Source organism: Anolis carolinensis, chromosome 4 (assembly GCF_035594765.1).
Source record: "Anolis carolinensis isolate JA03-04 chromosome 4, rAnoCar3.1.pri, whole genome shotgun sequence".
Classification (NCBI taxonomy): Eukaryota; Metazoa; Chordata; class Lepidosauria; order Squamata; family Dactyloidae; genus Anolis; species Anolis carolinensis.
This window is the reverse complement of record NC_085844.1, coordinates 43,676,781-43,694,100: the sequence shown is the minus strand read 5'-3', so window position 1 is coordinate 43,694,100 and position 17,320 is coordinate 43,676,781. Positions and strand designations below refer to the sequence as shown.

At 36.7% G+C, this 17,320-nt stretch overlaps 1 protein-coding gene across 2 annotated transcripts in view; it reads left to right on the top strand.

The window, feature by feature from the left end:
- The window catches only part of ythdf3 (YTH N6-methyladenosine RNA binding protein F3), a 32,107-nt gene extending 15,716 nt beyond the window's left edge, over positions 1-16,391 (top strand). Inside the window, exons 5-6 of one of the 2 annotated variants that reach the window (XM_062980327.1) lie at positions 10,276-10,324; positions 15,246-16,391. In XM_062980327.1, coding sequence (XP_062836397.1) covers positions 10,276-10,311 — 36 coding nt within the window. In that variant the 3' untranslated portion in view covers positions 10,312-10,324; positions 15,246-16,391. The remainder of the gene's footprint in view (positions 1-10,275; positions 10,325-15,245) is intronic. The other variant, XM_003219621.4, reaches the window with a different exon arrangement.
- The last annotated feature ends 929 nt before the right edge of the window (positions 16,392-17,320 follow it).

The window sequence follows — 17,320 nt, the reverse complement described above, 5'->3', positions numbered from 1 at the left end:
AGATCATAATGTCACAATAAATGTTTGTGCTTTGACTTTTTGGGGAGGGAGTAAAAATGGGACTCAGCCAACCTTCTAATAGTGAAAATTACTTGATCAAATCAGTAGAATCATTAGATTGTAAAAGATATACATTGCAATAGGCTAGGCACTATAGCTGCAAGTACATTTAAATTGTGATTTATCTATTCTTAATATTTTAGTTCTGTATTAAATTCTTTCACTACAATGTAATCAATTGTTAATATTATCAACTGGTTGTAGTTGAATTTAATGATTTTAGCAGCAAATTGCCCCTTGTTCCTTATTTGTATTTCCTGTTTTATTTTATGATGTTGAAGTTCATTAGTGCTTTAAATATTTCCAGCATCATGAGGATTATACACAGAAAAAAATTAATTTCTTACCTTGAAACTTGCCTCATTAACTTTGGTGGCAAAGCACCTTGTCTTGCAGGGTTAGCTAGATAGCACACTTGGATCTCCTATCTGAATAGAGACTCACATGGTTTTCCAGCACTTCATATATTTTCGTCATTGACTGTAGTGGAAAAGTAAACACATAATCTTATTTGGGTGTGTGCACAGAAATAGATGAAATTTGCAGTTGTAGTAGCAACCTCTCAGGCCATGATGCCTTTCAAATCTCAAACAGATTTTATTAAAAAGTGCATGATATGTTGTACTAGAAGTCTCTGGCATTTTAATATTCCTAACTACCTTGTGAAAAGTCATTTCGGACCTAGCATGTCTGCTTCCCACCAAGTGTCTTACCCTTTGGTCACCAATAAGACCTCATGGTGTGTCACATAGATGGGCCTCACAGTACATCACATAGTGTGTTCTTTCCAATGTTGTTGGGCTACAGTTCCTATCGTTTCCCCCATTAGCTATGCATGGAAGGGTTATGGAAATTACATCCCAACAACATACCTTGGGCAATACTGTCCCACCATTTCACATTGTAGCCTAGTTCAGTGGTGGCTATGGATAAGATTCCATTTGTATGCTTTGTGGCTGTTTTACTTACACACATTATGTGCCAAGCTTGATAAAGAAACCACCTACTGTTTTTGTGGTCTGGGATTGAGGAAAGGACGATCCTCCTTGCCCAGTCTTTCAGATTTGTGGAAAAGCCCAACTCACAGATGTGGCTTAATTTCAGCAGTGTGGCTTAATTTCACTATTTTGGGGGCTGGTATTTTTTGTTCATTTGTTATGTTAACCATTAGCTTTCCTCCAAGGACAGGAAGTTATTTTAATATATAGTCTGCACATTTGTGTCTTCAAAATATCCTTGTGAGATAGATTAGACTGCGAAGTAGTGGCTGGCCCAAGGACACCCAATGAACCTCATGGCTGATTGGACTTACAATCCAAGACTCTGCTGTCTTTGTTCAACACTTTAACCACTATGATGCATTGACAGAAGTTTGCAAAAGCAGTATAATAAAATCAGTGAGAGCAAAAGAACAACTATGTTAGTGTATCCTACAAAATATTTATTTTATTCTCAACTTATTTTGAGTTACAACTTTTTCCAAGGGAATATTTTCAAAACAATTAGAATATCTCCAAAATTTTCCAAAGGCTGCTCAAACTGTATTTCCTGCCTTGCTTTCTCAGGGAGATTGAGACCATTTCAAGATACTCTTAGTGTTCCCTTGGGAAAGAATGGTTTAAATCTTGAAATTGGTTGGTTGGAAATAAAATGTTTTGGCGAATACATGGACACAGCTATCTTTTGTCTTATTTTATGCTGTATAGCAGAACTAGGCAGCTGTTACAACAATTCTTATAGTGATATCTCTCATCTGAAGAATACCAAAGATACTACGAGGTACAGAGCATGCCCACATAATCATCTTCAGGAATTGATTAGACCCTTTAGGATTGTCATGTTCATTTTTGTAGCTTTTCATATGTTCTCCTTTTGTTAGTAAAAAAACATAATTTTAATTTTAAAGCTATTTGCACAGCTCCATTACAAGTGGAAGCATGATTCTCTAAAATCAGTGCATCACAACAAATTATGTGCTGTGGTGGTGAAAGTAAAAAGAGCAAGAGAGCTCAGTCCTTGGTTCATTTTTGCTATTTTATATTTTTCTCAAGGTTAGGCCCAATATGACTCATAACTTATATTAAAATAAAATATAGCTGAACTCCTATCATAAAAGTAAAAAGGCGACTCAAAAACTAGCACTATGAGTAAAACTGAAAAAGGATTGGGGAGACAGGAAGAAGAATGCTCCCCCCCCCTCCCCCGAGCCTTTTTTCCCAGGGAAAATGGGGTTGTGGAATATTTTAGTACAATGGATGAAATGTGTAAGACAAACAGTTTACATACTTATTGACCCAAAATCATCTTTAAATCTATGTAAGAGAAACACGTAAGATTATATATAGTATCAGATCATTACAGTTACTGGTCTCCCGATTCCTTTTTGCACATCTTTTTATGGAAATATGTGTGCTATGTCCATTGACACTATGGAGAATCTAGTGGAGACAAAATACTTAATAGTGTCTTCTATTTTATGTGACATTTTCTTTTCTTGTGGGCTCCTCATGACCTGGAAAAATCAAAGCAGTTCCTAAATGTTCAGGTGTTCCTTACAAGCCATAATCTTGTAGTTTCATTTGTAACAAAATAAATAAAACTTCAAAAGTAAATCCAGTTGGTAATTTTTTTTTGAATAAAGTGTACTTCTAACATATCAAATGTGATAATTTCATGTCAAACCACGCTATATGCAGGCAGTCCCCAACTTAACAAGCTTCCAACTTACATATGACTCATAGTTAAGAATGGGGGTGTGACAACAGGAAGTAAGAAAAATCCCTCCCTTAGAAGGGGAATTCACTCCTGGAAGAGTTATCATGGGAAAACGATCTCTCAACCGAAGCTTTGACATCAATTCTTGTTTCTAGAGCAAGCCAAATTTTTCAAAATCCAATTATCCCAGAGACAGAAAGGGAGGTGAAATCTTCTGACCCGGGGTACAGACAGCAAAACAAACACTACAGAGATGTTAATCCTTCCCTATGCTATCCAAAGCTTTTATATATGGCTTTAGGTACACTTAAACATGCACCTGTTCTGATTTACATAACAATTCAACATGAGAACAAACACAGAAATTATCTTGTTCGCAACTTGAGGACTGCCTGTATATAAAATGCATTGCATGTTACTAAAGTAATAAATGATTTTCTTTTTGTAAAGGGCAATGACATTCTGTTTTTCAAATTTTCTATTAAATAACCCCACCTTGCCTTAACTTCAAAAATTCTGCAAATTTTCCATCTCTACCTCTAACAGCAACTAGTTAATAGCCAAAGTTATGTCAAAATAAAGGTTTTTTTTATCTGCCAGCAGGAAGAGAGCAAAGCAGACTCAATGTGTCTCCCCATGGGAGGATGTTCCACAGTATGGGAGTATCCACACAGAAGACTTTGTCTTTTGTCCTCATAAAATGTTCTTGTGAAGACTGACAGAAAGCCTTTTCAAAAGGATTTCAAAACTCAGTGGCTCATACAGGGTGAATCAGAAAGTCTAGATAGACCAAAGTCAAAAAGGATTTCATAGGCTATAACCAGCAGCTTGAATTGGCTGGAAAGAATGGATACCAGATTTGATTATTTTCATATATAATATACTCAGTCCTATTAAGGGAATAAGTAATTTCTCTTCGGGTACTACTGCAGCTGTCAGAATACATACATTTTTAATGAGCACAAAAATTGATTAAGGGTGCATCTACATTGTAGAATGTATGCAGTTTTACATCATTGTAACTTCCATGGCTCAGTGCAATAGGCTCCTGGGAGTTGTAGTTTTAATAGGCATTTAGCTTTCTCCAGCAAAGAGTTCAAGTGTTTCACCAAACTACAAATCCCAGGATTCCATAGCATTGAGGTTAAAGTGGTGTCAAACTATATTAATTCTACAGTGTTGATGCATCCTAAAACAGTCTCTGGTATATTATTTTTGTGTCCTTCTCCAAATCATGAATTTCATCATATTGAATTAGACCTAATTAATACCGCTTGCTTTAATTGTGTCTTCTCTTAAGTATGACAGCTTTGGATCCATCTCCACGATTTGACAGAAGTGAAGGTCCCTAGAAAAGTATGAGATTAGAGCATTATAGTCACCCAAATCTATTTGTACTCTTCCATTTGTCTGGTATATTTCCATTGGATTATAAAATGACTGTGGCATCTTCAGTTGAGAATATTATCTTCAAACATGTGCCTCATTTAAGATAGCTGGGTAACAGTTTTGTGTTAGATGGAATCTTGAAAATTGAGATTCTCATGCTAGGAGTTTTAATTGCAATCCTATACCAACTAGGTTTCTGTCTCATTGAACTCATGAGATTGAACAGAAATAAAGAATATCAATGTACCACATGTAAAAGCACATTTTAAATATGCTACATCAGTTTATATGCTATAACACATTTCCTATAAATTTGCATTGGGAAGACAAAAACAAGGTCTAAACAGAAAATGTGTTACTTAATTACGGGCATATTCAGTAAGGACACGGGAGAGCATTTTTGGTGCTCCCATCCTGTGGGATTTCCTCCCATGAGAAGAAAACTGGAACATCTCTGCTGTCTGCAAAAACATCTGTTTCAATTGGTCTTTGGCTATTAACCTGATGCCTCAGAAATAAAACTATCTAGAGCCAGTGTGATACAGTGGTTTGAGTATTGAACTAAGATTGTCCCCACCTCAATCTCCCCACCTCAGTGGAAGGCAATGGCAAACAAATCTTGCCAAGAAAAATTCCATGTTAGGTCTATCTTAATGTTACCGTGTTAGTAAAAAATGACAACTGGCAGCAAGAACAACCCATGCTAGTTCTACTTTTCATGTTTATGGAATTTAGGAGAGATCTGAATTGCTGCTTTATATCTTGTATTTGGTGTCTTTGTTAGGTTCGGAAAAGTTAAATATGTCTTAAAACCTCTCTGTGAATACTGAAAGAATGAGCCTTATAGACAAGTAGTGCTTGGGCTCTTCTTTGGATAGAGAAGAACCTTAACTCTGAACCTTGTTTGGAGTGCATCTTGAAGTTATGGGTCCTAGCAGCTCATTCCCAGGCGTGCTGTGTTTTCTCATTCCTCAGAGCACCTTATATTGAAGCTAGCAGAACAGGAACACTCTGAGCCTTTCTCTGCAGAATAGGAGCAATTTAGAGAGAACAGTGCCATAGCAACTAGAATTTTTCAAAAACATAGATGAATAGGCTTACTCGTAATCAAAGAACTCAGAGGGGAGAATGATCAGAAAATCAGCAGAAAGGGTAGACATGTAAAGCTTTGGGGACTGGCTTTTTTTCTAGAGCGGCTTTAAAACCAGAAAATAAATAAGTCATGGACTAGGAAATTAACATTGTGAATAGACTTGCAAGTCTGGCAGGATAAAAAGAATGAAACACTGTTGATAGTGAGAGCTCTGAAAATTAAAAAAATATATATCTAAAGATATGTAAAGGATCTCAGAAATACACCCCACCTCATTTTATCAAAACACACTTTACTACCACTGTATTCTAGAAATTCTGAGAAATACTCATCTCCAAGCTTTCTTTAGGCATTTGATATATTTGAAATCTCTGCATTTAAGGAGGCAGAATACAGCCCTGGCACTGTTGGCATTCGAACATTTTTCCATGTGTTGTTTCAACAATCAGGACCCCTTGTTTCTGGAAGACATTTCTCCCTATTTTAGGAAATGATAAGATGATCAGATGTGGGGAATTCATACCCCCCCCCCCCACAATGTACCAAGAATTGGTATCATAATGTCTTTGACTACAAGGATCAAGATCCCTCACTTTAAGTAGAGTTTCAAGGTAGAAGTGTCTCCAAGATAGAAGAGTCCTTCTGCTACGTTTATAAATGTTTTAGTGTATAAACATTTTCTTGTGGAATGGTGATAGTGCAGAGTTTTTGTATGTATGCCCATCTTTTCCCGTGCCGAGATCTGCCTTCCAAAATCCAGGGGAAAAAACTGGACGTATGTGTATATATGCACAAATTTTAACTGGCAATATTACATGCCCATTTACAAGCCAGCTATTGTTAGAGCAGTCACATTTAACAGCTTAACAAGTGACATGAGTTCACTCGGATCTTCAGTCTTGTGAGAGTACCTTGCTGAGAATAAAAGCCTGAAGAATGAAAACCTTTTTGACTAGATTATTGTTTCTGTTTGTATTATTCATGTATATACAAGGTGTAGTGCTCACCGCATCTGAATAAACAGCCTTATTTGAACGAAAACAGGTTTGTAGTGTTAGAAGAGAGAAATATCTCACCCTATCTAGTCATGGTTCATAAATAAACCAGAGCCCTTTGGGAATTCCAGCAATGATAACAGTATAACATAACATACAAGTCTAGCATTACTTAGAATGTCGGCTTTGTGAAATCATGATACCTTTGGAAACGGATTTACATGTGCCTTTATAACTGCCTTGATTTTCTGAATGTCAGTTTTAAGATTTATTCAATGGTGCATCCTCACAAGGGGAAACTAAGCTGGCTTTGTGACTATATATTCTGTTCTACAAGCTATTTAAACTGAAATTGGATTTTAGCCAGTTTAATCCCACTTACTCCCATTTGTCTATATCTGTTTAAAACAAAATACTCTTAATTGGATTGGTGTTTGGATTGAGCATATACTGTGTAGTGTTTTATGTCATGTGTGATCTCAGAAGAGTTTATAATAGAACAGATAATATTTCAACTTTATGACTTCAGCACTTCAGCACTCCAGTGTAATTTTATAAAATTAATTTACTCTTATAATTTCCCATATAGAGGCTAAAGTGATAGGAAAATTCTCATACCCTTTTCAAAAGTTTTATTTCATAGACTCACAGAGCTGGAAGAGACCTCAAAGGTCATCCAGTTCAACTCCCTGCCAAGAAGCAGGAAGATTGCATTCAAAGCACCCCTTGACAGATGGCTATCCAGCCTCTGCTTAAAGCCTCCGAAGATGGAGCTTCCACCACACTCGGGGACAGAGAGTTCCACTGCTGAACAGCTGTCACAGTGATGAAGTTCTTCCTAATGTTCAGGTGGAATCTTCTTTCCTGTGCTTTGAATCCATTGTTCTGTGTCCTACCCTCCAGGACAGCAAACAAGCTTGCTCCCTCCTCCCTATGACTGCCCCTCACATATTTATACATGGCTATCATGTCTCCTCTCAGCCTTCTCTTCTGCGGGCTAAACATACCCAGCTCTTTAGCTGCTCCTCATAGGGCTTGTTCTCCAGACCCTTGATCATTTTAGTCGCCCTCCTCTGGACACCTTCCAGCTTGTCAACATCTCCCTTAAATTGCGGTGCCCAGAATTGGACACAGTATTCCAGGTGTGATCTGACCAAGGCAGACTAGAGGGGTAGCATGACTTCCCTTGATCTAGACACTATAATCCTCTATTTATTCAGGCCAAAATCCCATTGGCTTTTCTAGCTGCCGCATCACATTGTTGGCTCATATTTAACTTGTTGTCCACAGGGACTCCTAGATCTTTTTCACACGTACTTCTGTCGAGCCAGGTGTCCCCCATTCTGTATCTTTACATTTCATTTTTTCTGCCTAAGTGGAATATCTTGTATTTGTCCTTGCTGAGCTTTATTTCCATTCTTATAATAACCCAAGGCTGGGATACCTGTACATTCAGATGTTTTAGAATTCTAGCTCATAGCTAAGCTGGATAACAGAAAGCAATTATGGATGTTGCAGTTCTGTAGCATCTGCCCTGAATCAGATACACACACACCAAATACTGAGTTGAAAACAGTCAGCAATTATGCTGCAGATAAATTACTTCTATTAGTATAAACAAGTATTTTATAAACAAGCCAAAAACAAATACAATAAAATTAGTTTTTTGTTTGTTTTAAGAAAGTAGAACAAGACTGAAGAAATTTTTATCAGCACTGGGTGAAATCCAACACAATTCTGTCAGTCACATTGGAACTTCCTTTCCCTTACAATATAGCCTTTTCTGGTGGCCAAGATACATATCCACTCAGGGTGACTACACCAGGGATGTCCAATTTTTTTCAGCTGAAGGCCAGTTCACAGTCCCTTAGCCTGTTGGAGGGCTAGATTGTAGTTTGAAAAAAAAAGAACAAATTCCTTTGCACTGCATATGTCTTTTTTGTAGTACAAATAACCCCATGAAAGAACAATACAATATACAAAATGAAGAACAATTTTAACCAGCGTAAATGTACCAGTCTTTCAATAGGAAGGGTGGGCCTCCTTTTGGCTGATAAGAGAGTCAAGTTAATTAGAATTGTTGTTTTTGTGTGCCTTCAAGTCATTTCAGACAGAAGCATATGCTGCCTCAGAGTCTGATGGAGTCTCCTCCTCTGGAGGTTTTTCAACAGAGGAGGCATGGCCATCTGTCAGGAGGGCCTTGAGTGTAGCGGTGGGGGGGGGGTGTTATAGTTGCCACCTGGCTCTCCCCTTTTCTTCCCAAGGAAGGAGCTACAGCAAAGGGCAGCTTTTTTGGAAAACGTGGGGCGGTGTCATGAGACGAAGGCAGGGTGGAGAAGGAAGGGAGGAAAGGAGGGAGGGAAGTCAGATAGGTGCTCGACTCCACCCCCCCCCCCCTTCCTGGCCATGCAGTAGCAGTGGTGGCAGCAGAAGTGGCAGTGAGTGCCTGGGCCTTGGGGAGCCTTCCTTTGCAAAGAAATAAAGAAATGCAGGGGAAGATAGCGAGAGAGAAAGAAGGGGCCACAGAGATGGAATGCCCGAGATCAGAACCACCCGAGGAGAAGACGACACTTAATCAGGGTGAAGGGATGCAAGAGGCCGCTATCTCTCTTTCTCTCCTAATGAGGATTCTGCCCTTTTTGGGGTCCTGATCCCCAAGAAGGAAGGGAGGAAGGAATGAACAGAGGAAGGAAGTCAAGAAAGGAAGGGAGGAAGGAAAGAAGCAAAAGCGGGGGGGGGGGGGGGAGGAAGGCCTGGAGAGAGAGGGACAGTGGAAATTTGAACAGGGGACACAAATTACAAATCTCATGGCCCATATTCCTGAGCCATGATGCTTAAAGGAGTGCCAAACTGCATGAATTCTACAGTGGGTTCACAGAGAGCTGCCGAAGGGAGGGATATTACTCCCTTCTTGTTAGAATGAGTCATTCCACCAATGAAAATTCATCATTTGATCTATTTATTGTTTCTGTCAAAACTTCTGCCAAAATACAATGGATAAGTCACAAAGTTGACTTCCTGAATCAACCACTGAATCTTTAGACAAGGCTTGTGTTAATCGTATTGATTCACTTATGCTAGTGTACTTGGACATAGCTACTGGAGTCAGGATTTTTCTATTTTATAATCATTTTGGAAATGTGCCTTTAAGACTTTTCCAGCATGTCTTGGGAAATAATACATTAGTTGTGTTATTTAACTCTGTTTCATAACTTTGTGTTCCAAGCAAGGGATTTGCCACTTCTTCCATTTTACATGTACATTTTCTGGACATACTTGGTCCTGGCTTAGTACTTTTTCACAAGGAAAATACCTACATGATGGTGCTGATTGACATTTTCTATGTTTTGATTACTATTCTCTTACAGTTTTTAATTTTAGCTAATTAACAGGAAAAAAATGTACAACATGTACAGAAACCTTGAAGAAGAGAAATTGAGGGACATACAAAGATAGGTTGATATTGGATGGTATAAAAGAAGCTCAGATTTAAAAATCAGCATGCATAGAATAATCCTTTTGCAGACATTAAATCTTCTCACCATGTGAAGTTACTATGGACCAGATGTTGGATTCTCAAGCTCCTTTAATTTTAACTAGTTGCGTGTCTGCTACTACTAATCTTTCTCAGGGTGATGTGTTTGGTTATTTCTCAGGAAGAGTATAGCTTGTAATAAAATAATGGAAAAAGAACTATATTGTATTTTGGAGAAAAGGAAAGGATAAGGCATTAATAATTTTATGTACTGAATGCAAACTTTCCTGTCTAATACGTTTTGTGAAGAATATATGAATATATATTCATCTAGGGTGATGTATTGGGAGGGCGAAGAGTAAGGATGAAGAGTAAGGATTATTCCACCCTTTGTATAATATTTTCAGATTAAGAATCTTTTTTCCTAAAGGATTGTCATGGATTTGAGTAATCTGTACAGAAGAAGAGAGAAAGGGGGATTTTGAAAGTATACTCCTTTTTATATTATGCTGAGTTCTAAAATATTTTACTTATGTTTTTGTCCATAGAAATATTGTTTTGGATCCAACCAACTGGTGGGATAGAGTGGGGGTGGGGGTGAGTATAGCCAGTGTTTTGCTTATAGGAGACTCCTTGCGGTGTAGTGAAGTACCCGAGTATTGTGGGCTGTGTTTACAATATGTAAACTGGATTTGCTCCAGGGTTGATACTTTGAATGAAAAAGTAAATCATGTCTGCCTCCACATTGATCCAATTTATGAATTTTCATTGCATTGCAACTCTGGTAACAACTTGTATTACATAAAGGGGCTACAGGTCATAACATATAAACCATAGATGGGCGTAAAATGGTCTTGGGAGTGTGTTTCCCTTTTTGCACACATTTGCTAAAGCCAGAAGCAAGCCGTTTTTGAGCTGCAGAAGTGTCAAATATCCTTTGAATTTGATCCATTAAGCATAAACCTCTTTAGGTACTGTGTTGATTGCTATATGGAAAATCTGCATTTGAAACCAGTGTCATGGACAATTGTGATTCATGACATTTTAACAATATTCAAAGTTTAACAGCTGAAAAAAATATTTTAAAATTATGACATTCTACAACTAGATAAATGTTTTATTGTATACCAGATGAGTAGACAAACATACTTGAATAGAAACTGTAAGCAGCATGTTGTTGGACTCAAGTTATTCAAACTTCTACAGGGAAAATGCTTAAATTTCATACAAGTTTCTACAGAAATCCTACATTTTAGAAATTTGTGCCTGCAAATTCCACAATCAGTTTTCACGAACAATACATAGTGGAGAAGTGGGTTAAAGCACTGAGCTGGAGACCTAAAGGTCTCAGGTTCAAACCCTGGGAGCGGCGTGAGCGGCCGCTGTTAGCTCCAGCTCCTGCCAACCTAGCAGTTCGAAAACATGCCAATGTGAGTAGATCAATAGATACCGCTCCGGCGGGAAGGTATCTTTTACTTTTTACTTTTACTGTTTGGGAAAGCTATATATTCATTTGCAAACTGTTCTACAGCATAGCTAATACTCACCAAAAGGCATATTGCTAAGCTGCCAATATTTAAGTGGCAGCTTTACACTTTATGTGTTTCTAACTGAACAAGGAGGGATTTAACTTAAAAAAAACTAGAAATTAGCCATGCAGATGCCATTTCCATTCATTGTTAAGATGTAATCATTTTTTTAAAAATGATATCAACAGCCGCTTTTTTTATGGTTTGAGTGCAAAACTTGATGGACTGAACAAGTGGAAATTGGCTGTAGTTGATTAGTTGTTCATGGTTGTTGTTAAATGCCAACAACTCTTTTCAACTTAAGGTGAACCTATGCATGAGAGACCTCCAGCTCAACAGACTGCTCAGGTCTTGCAGATTCAGGACTGTGGCTCCCATGATTAAATCTATCCATCTTCAGTGCGTTCTGCCTCTTTTCCTACTGCCTTAAACTTTAGCAAGCATTATTGTATTTTTATTGAGTCATGTCTTCTCATGATATGGTTGAAGTATGACAGTCTTTGCTTAGTCATCTTGGCTTTTAGGTAAGAGTTCAGGCTTCATTTGCTATAGACCTATTTAATTTACATTTTAAACTGCCCACAATATCTCTAGAAATCTTCTCTAGCATCACATTAGAGATTAGTTGATTTTTTTCCTATTAACTTTATTCATTGTCCAACTTTCAAAACCACACGTATAAAATGGAAATACAGTGGCATGAACCATCACAATTTTTATATTCAATTATATGTCTTAACACTTTTGGATCTTGTCTAGCTCCTTCATAGCTGCCCTTCCATGTCCTACCCTGTTTCCCCTAAAATAAGACATCCCCAGAAAATAAGACCTAGTAGAGGTTTTGCTGAATTGCTAAATATAAGGCCTCCCCCGAAAGTAAGACCTAGCAAAGTTTTTGTTTGGAAGCATGCCCAACAAACAGAACACCAGAGCATGCAGAATCGGTAAATGTACGTACCATAAAGTGTTGTACATGGAAATATTAGTAGTAACAAGAAATTCTTGATAGGATTCACAGTTTGTCTGGTCATGCTGGTTTATGATGACAACTACTGTACAGTATACAATAAATGTTCATTTTTTTGTTCAACAATAAATGTGAATTCTTCTTCATGGAAAAATAAGACATCCCCTGAAAATAAGACCTAGAGCATCTTTGGGAGCAAAAATTAATATAAGACACTGTCTTATATCTTATCTTCTGATTTCTTGACTACAGTGTTCATTCTAAAAAAATAGCATGGACAATCTTGAACCATTTCAATATCTTCACCATCTATTTTAAAGTTATGTAAATAACCTGTAGTCATTTTTGTTGCTTTCTTAGTGTTAAGCTGTAAAATTGCCTTTACACTTTCTTCATTTCAAGTCTGCTATTTTCTGATAATAGCATGGTATCATATGTATATGTTAAATTAGTTGTGTTCTAATTTTCACGGCTCCTTCCTTAGAGTCTAATCCTTTTTTATGTAAATATATTCAGCATACAAGTTAAACTGATAGGTTGATAAAATGCAACCTTGTCTTGACCTCTTTACCAAATGGAAACCATTCTGTTTCTCTGTATTCTGTCCTGTTGGCAGCCTCTTGTCCAGAGTGCAAGTTACATATAAGGACAATCAAATGTTGTGCCACACCCATTTATTTAGGAGCAATCCATTTTTTTTATGATCTATTTTGAAGTCCTCAAACTTTAAGCAGAGGACAGGTTCACGGTACCTCAGACTGTAATGGGGCTGGACTATAATTTGATAAAAACATAAATTCCTATGCATATTACGCATATCTTATTTGTAATGTAAAAAAAACATGAAAGAACAATACAATATTTAAAATGAAGAATAATTTTAACCAGCATAAACTTACTAGTATTTCAATGGGAAGTGTCGGCCTCCTTTTAGTTGATGATATGGTCATGTTAATTAGGATTGTTGTTGCTGTGTACCTCCAAGTCATTTCAGATTTAGGATGACCCTAAATCTAAAGTTTAAGGTGGGAGCTGGGTAAATGACCTTGGAGGGCTGGATTTAGCTCGCGAGCCATAGTTTGGGGACCCCTGGTCTATATAATTAAATAATATTTATGCATTTATAAATAAATGCAATTTTATGCATTTATTACCCACCTCTCCTTAAGGCTTGAGGTGGTACAACATGGTGAAAACAACAAGTAAAACAAAGCACTATTAAAATACATATAACAAATATACACATGTAAAATACAGCTTAAAATTTACCAATAAAATCCAGGTTAAAATTCACAAGTTAAAATTGACTGGGTAGGCATGCTGGAAGAGATAGGTCTTAAGTTAAAAGCCTTGCTGTAAAGCAGTGTGGTCCAATCTTTAGTTACCCGGGGGCCAATCAAACTTTAATATATGAATATGAGGGCCAGAGACATTCCAGAAAGAAAACGTTTCTTAAAAACTTAAAGCAGCAAGAAGGGTAAATGATCCCCCCCCCAAATGTTAAATTAAAATATTTTTCCAGTAAGAAGGGCAGGGACCAACAAAAATGAATTGATGTGCTGGATGTAGCCCGCAGCCCATGGGTTGGACCACACTGCTATAAACTATAAAGCACAGGCTGATTTTCTTTTGAGATTGCTTGGTGTTCCCCATTATTGAATATATGTTTGCATATATATGATCTCTTGTGTCTCTTGCTTTCCAGATCCCAGCTTGCACTTCTAGCATTTCTCTCTGTCCATATGATCAAAGCCATTGTTACAGAATTTTGAGCATGACTTTGCATGGAAATTCCATGGTCCTATGGTTATTGCAATGTTTGTCCCCTTTGGAATTGCTAAGCTCATTGGATATTTTCTCTCTGTAGACCATTGTTTTGTTTTCTATATTTCTTTTTTTTTATAATAGTTTCTATTATTATACCTTTAAAATAGGAACACATTGTCCACACACACAAAAAAGATAAAAATATGTTTTTCATATTTCTTGACAGATTTTAGTTGGAACTGAAATAGATTCTGCCTATTCTTAAAGAGGTTTATCTGTGTACCATAGAGACTTCTCTTTCTTTTTGGCTCATTTACTTCAGTTGAGAGTTCTTAATAGTGCAAATCTGTTTTTACATTGTCTTTAAATTCTACATGGATGTATTCTTCAGGTTGTATTTTGGCATGCTGCTTGGTTTACTGTTCCTTAGCTTTATGCTAATTTTTGATATTAGAAATTCATTATCCTTGCCACAGTCTGTTCCTGCTCTTGTTTTTGTAGAGATAATGAAACTTCTCCATTTTCTGCCTCAAATTATGTAGTCTGTGATTTCTATATTGGCTATCAGGTGACGTCACTGTATGCAGTCACCTCTTCTGTTGCTTGAAGAATGTGCTTCCTATGAACAAATAGATGGCATTGCAAAATTCTTTCAGTAACTCTCTTGGCCAGAGTTCCTGCATTCTGTTTAATGACAGCATTGGTCTTAGAGTCTGTGTAAACTACATGATTGTATAAATTGCATGTAATGTAAAATATAGACACAGTTTATAGCAAAGATGGATATGGGTTGTAATTTAAAAATATTGCATATATAGATTTACTTTTGTTTATTTATTTATTATTTATTTAAAACATTTATATTTCACCCTTCTCACCCCGAAGGGGACTCAGGGCGGAGCACAACATATATACAGCAAACACTTCATGCCAGGACATAAAATAATTATAAATATACACAAACATTAAAATCAGTTATATCTACTTTAAAATCAGCTATTTGAACCAGTATTTCAATTTCATTATCTGATATAGAATTAATAACATAGTTTGATGTCAAACTAGTGAACACAAATTCAGATTCTGCAGGATGGGGTGGGAAATGAATTTTTTAGTAAAGTAATTGCCTCCATGTTTCTTTGAAGCTTGCAACATGCTTTTATGAAATATTTATAGTTGAACAGCTGCTGTATTCTGTTTCACAGAAGTATTTGATGACAGTGCTGTGCTAATTTTCTTTTCTTCTGTTCTGCAGGAGAGAAATAGAAACAAACAATAACTATATGGAGATGGTCCTGCTAGAATTACAACACTAATGATGTAGACTCTGGAAATGCCTAATATGTCTAAGAAGACGTTATTAAAGCTTTGTTCCTGCTTAAGGTGACATCTTTGAACACTTTAACACAAAATTGACTCTTCTTGTAATGGTTCTCATCAGTGCATCTGCCCTTATACTCTCTCACCAAACACACTTGAGAACTGTAATTTTGTCAAGCACTTTCTGTCCTGAAGCTTTTACCAGTATCTGCTGTCTTTTGTAATTATGCATCCTAGCTAAGGCACAGGAGATGGAACGAATGCAAGGATTCATTAACTCTTTGAATTTGTTAAATACTAACAATTAACCATCATAAGTGGTTCAATGATGTGAGATTCACATTGCTTCAACTTATTTTTCTTTGATGTAGTTTTTTAATTGTCAGTTTTTAGCTATTCAGCAGAATTTAAAGCAAAATCATGCCATATTTAGTCCTGGAGTAAAACTCAAGTCTAAATGTTCATGTGAAAATTATTGTAGTAAACTTTTAATATGGCAAGGCAACTCTGAGCTACAGTTTAGCCAAATGAATGATAACATGAAATTATATTAGAATGACATTTTCCCTTGTTTCAAACTGTTTGGTGTAGAGAATATTAATATATGCAGCTTGGTGGGCCACACCAGTTAATGCACATTTCCTTATTCTTTTCTGTAACATGTATACCGAAAAAAGTGCATTTGTCTGAGGAACTGTTTGTTTGCTACCACTCAGTCTCAGTTTTGAGTACATGTACCTCAGTCTAAATCAGACTTTTTATGACCTTTATAACTACACGTAAAATCTTTAATTCCTATTTCTGGGTGTTTGCAAGCCTGAAAAGATTGCTATCATGGAAGTGAAAATTTACTCCTCTAGGTGATTCACTAGCTAAATAAACATAACTCTTGTTTTAGCAAGCATATACTCAATTTCTCAGATTTTGTTTGTTCCCAGCTCTGAATATAAAAGTCTGGTATCCTTTCAATTCAAAATACTTTGGGAAATAAACGTTTATCCATGGTTTCAGTTTGTATGCTTTCATGGCTGTGTTTACATGTTATCTGTTAGTACTATATAATAAAAGCCTAGGTACCATATTCACCTGAATATTTTCTATGCTACTTTTTAAACTCTAAAACCAAACCTTTTCTTTTAAAACTTCCGCTTACACATTAACATGAAGTCGCAAAAACCATAGAAGATGATTATAGAAAGTAGATACTGAGAAGATCTTCAGAAGCTGTTCTGTGAATGTTTTTTATATCTGACACACACAAATGTTTTTGTTATATCTGGTATCTTTCACTGACAATCTGTTTTTTAAACTTGGCTGGATGTGTGTGTCAAAATCCTGTTAGGCCCCATTTTTTTTCTTTTTTTTGTTCTGTGCATATGAAAAATTGGGAGAAGAAATTGTCATTGACCTAGTGTGATAGGCAACCATTTTCCATTACTTTTGAAAACATCCTCCTATGCATGTGCCTCACATACATTTATAGATTTTGTTACAGAGGAGTCCTATTTGTAGTAGACTGGATTGGGGTCAGTGGAAGCAGAATAATATTTAGCAGAAGAACTGCTACTTCAAGAGCCCTTTCAGCTTTTGCTGGCCAATGCAGAAGATGCAGAGAAGTTTTTTGGAAGAAACATAAATACGTGAATGCCAGAGGTAGTGTCCCGTCCCCCCGCCGCCTCTTTGGTAGAGCAGCAAAATCCAAAGCTCTCCATATGCACCTGTAAAAATGTTTCTTTTATTATTCACATCCCCCACTGTAATAGAGTTTTCAAAGGTTTAGCCCTGATTAACAGTCTGAGCAATGTAAAAGTCTAAACAGCTGTTGTCTTTTTTGGTTTTTTTTAAGCTTAATTACAGAAAATCTCTTCTAGAATATACCCCCCAAAGAGAAAAATCTGAATAATTAACTACAGAACATTACATTGCCTCTGAAGAAAAGGAGATGAAAAGACACTGCTCATTGGATCCAAGGAACCACACAATCACTTTTGCATTGTAGACCCTCAAGCC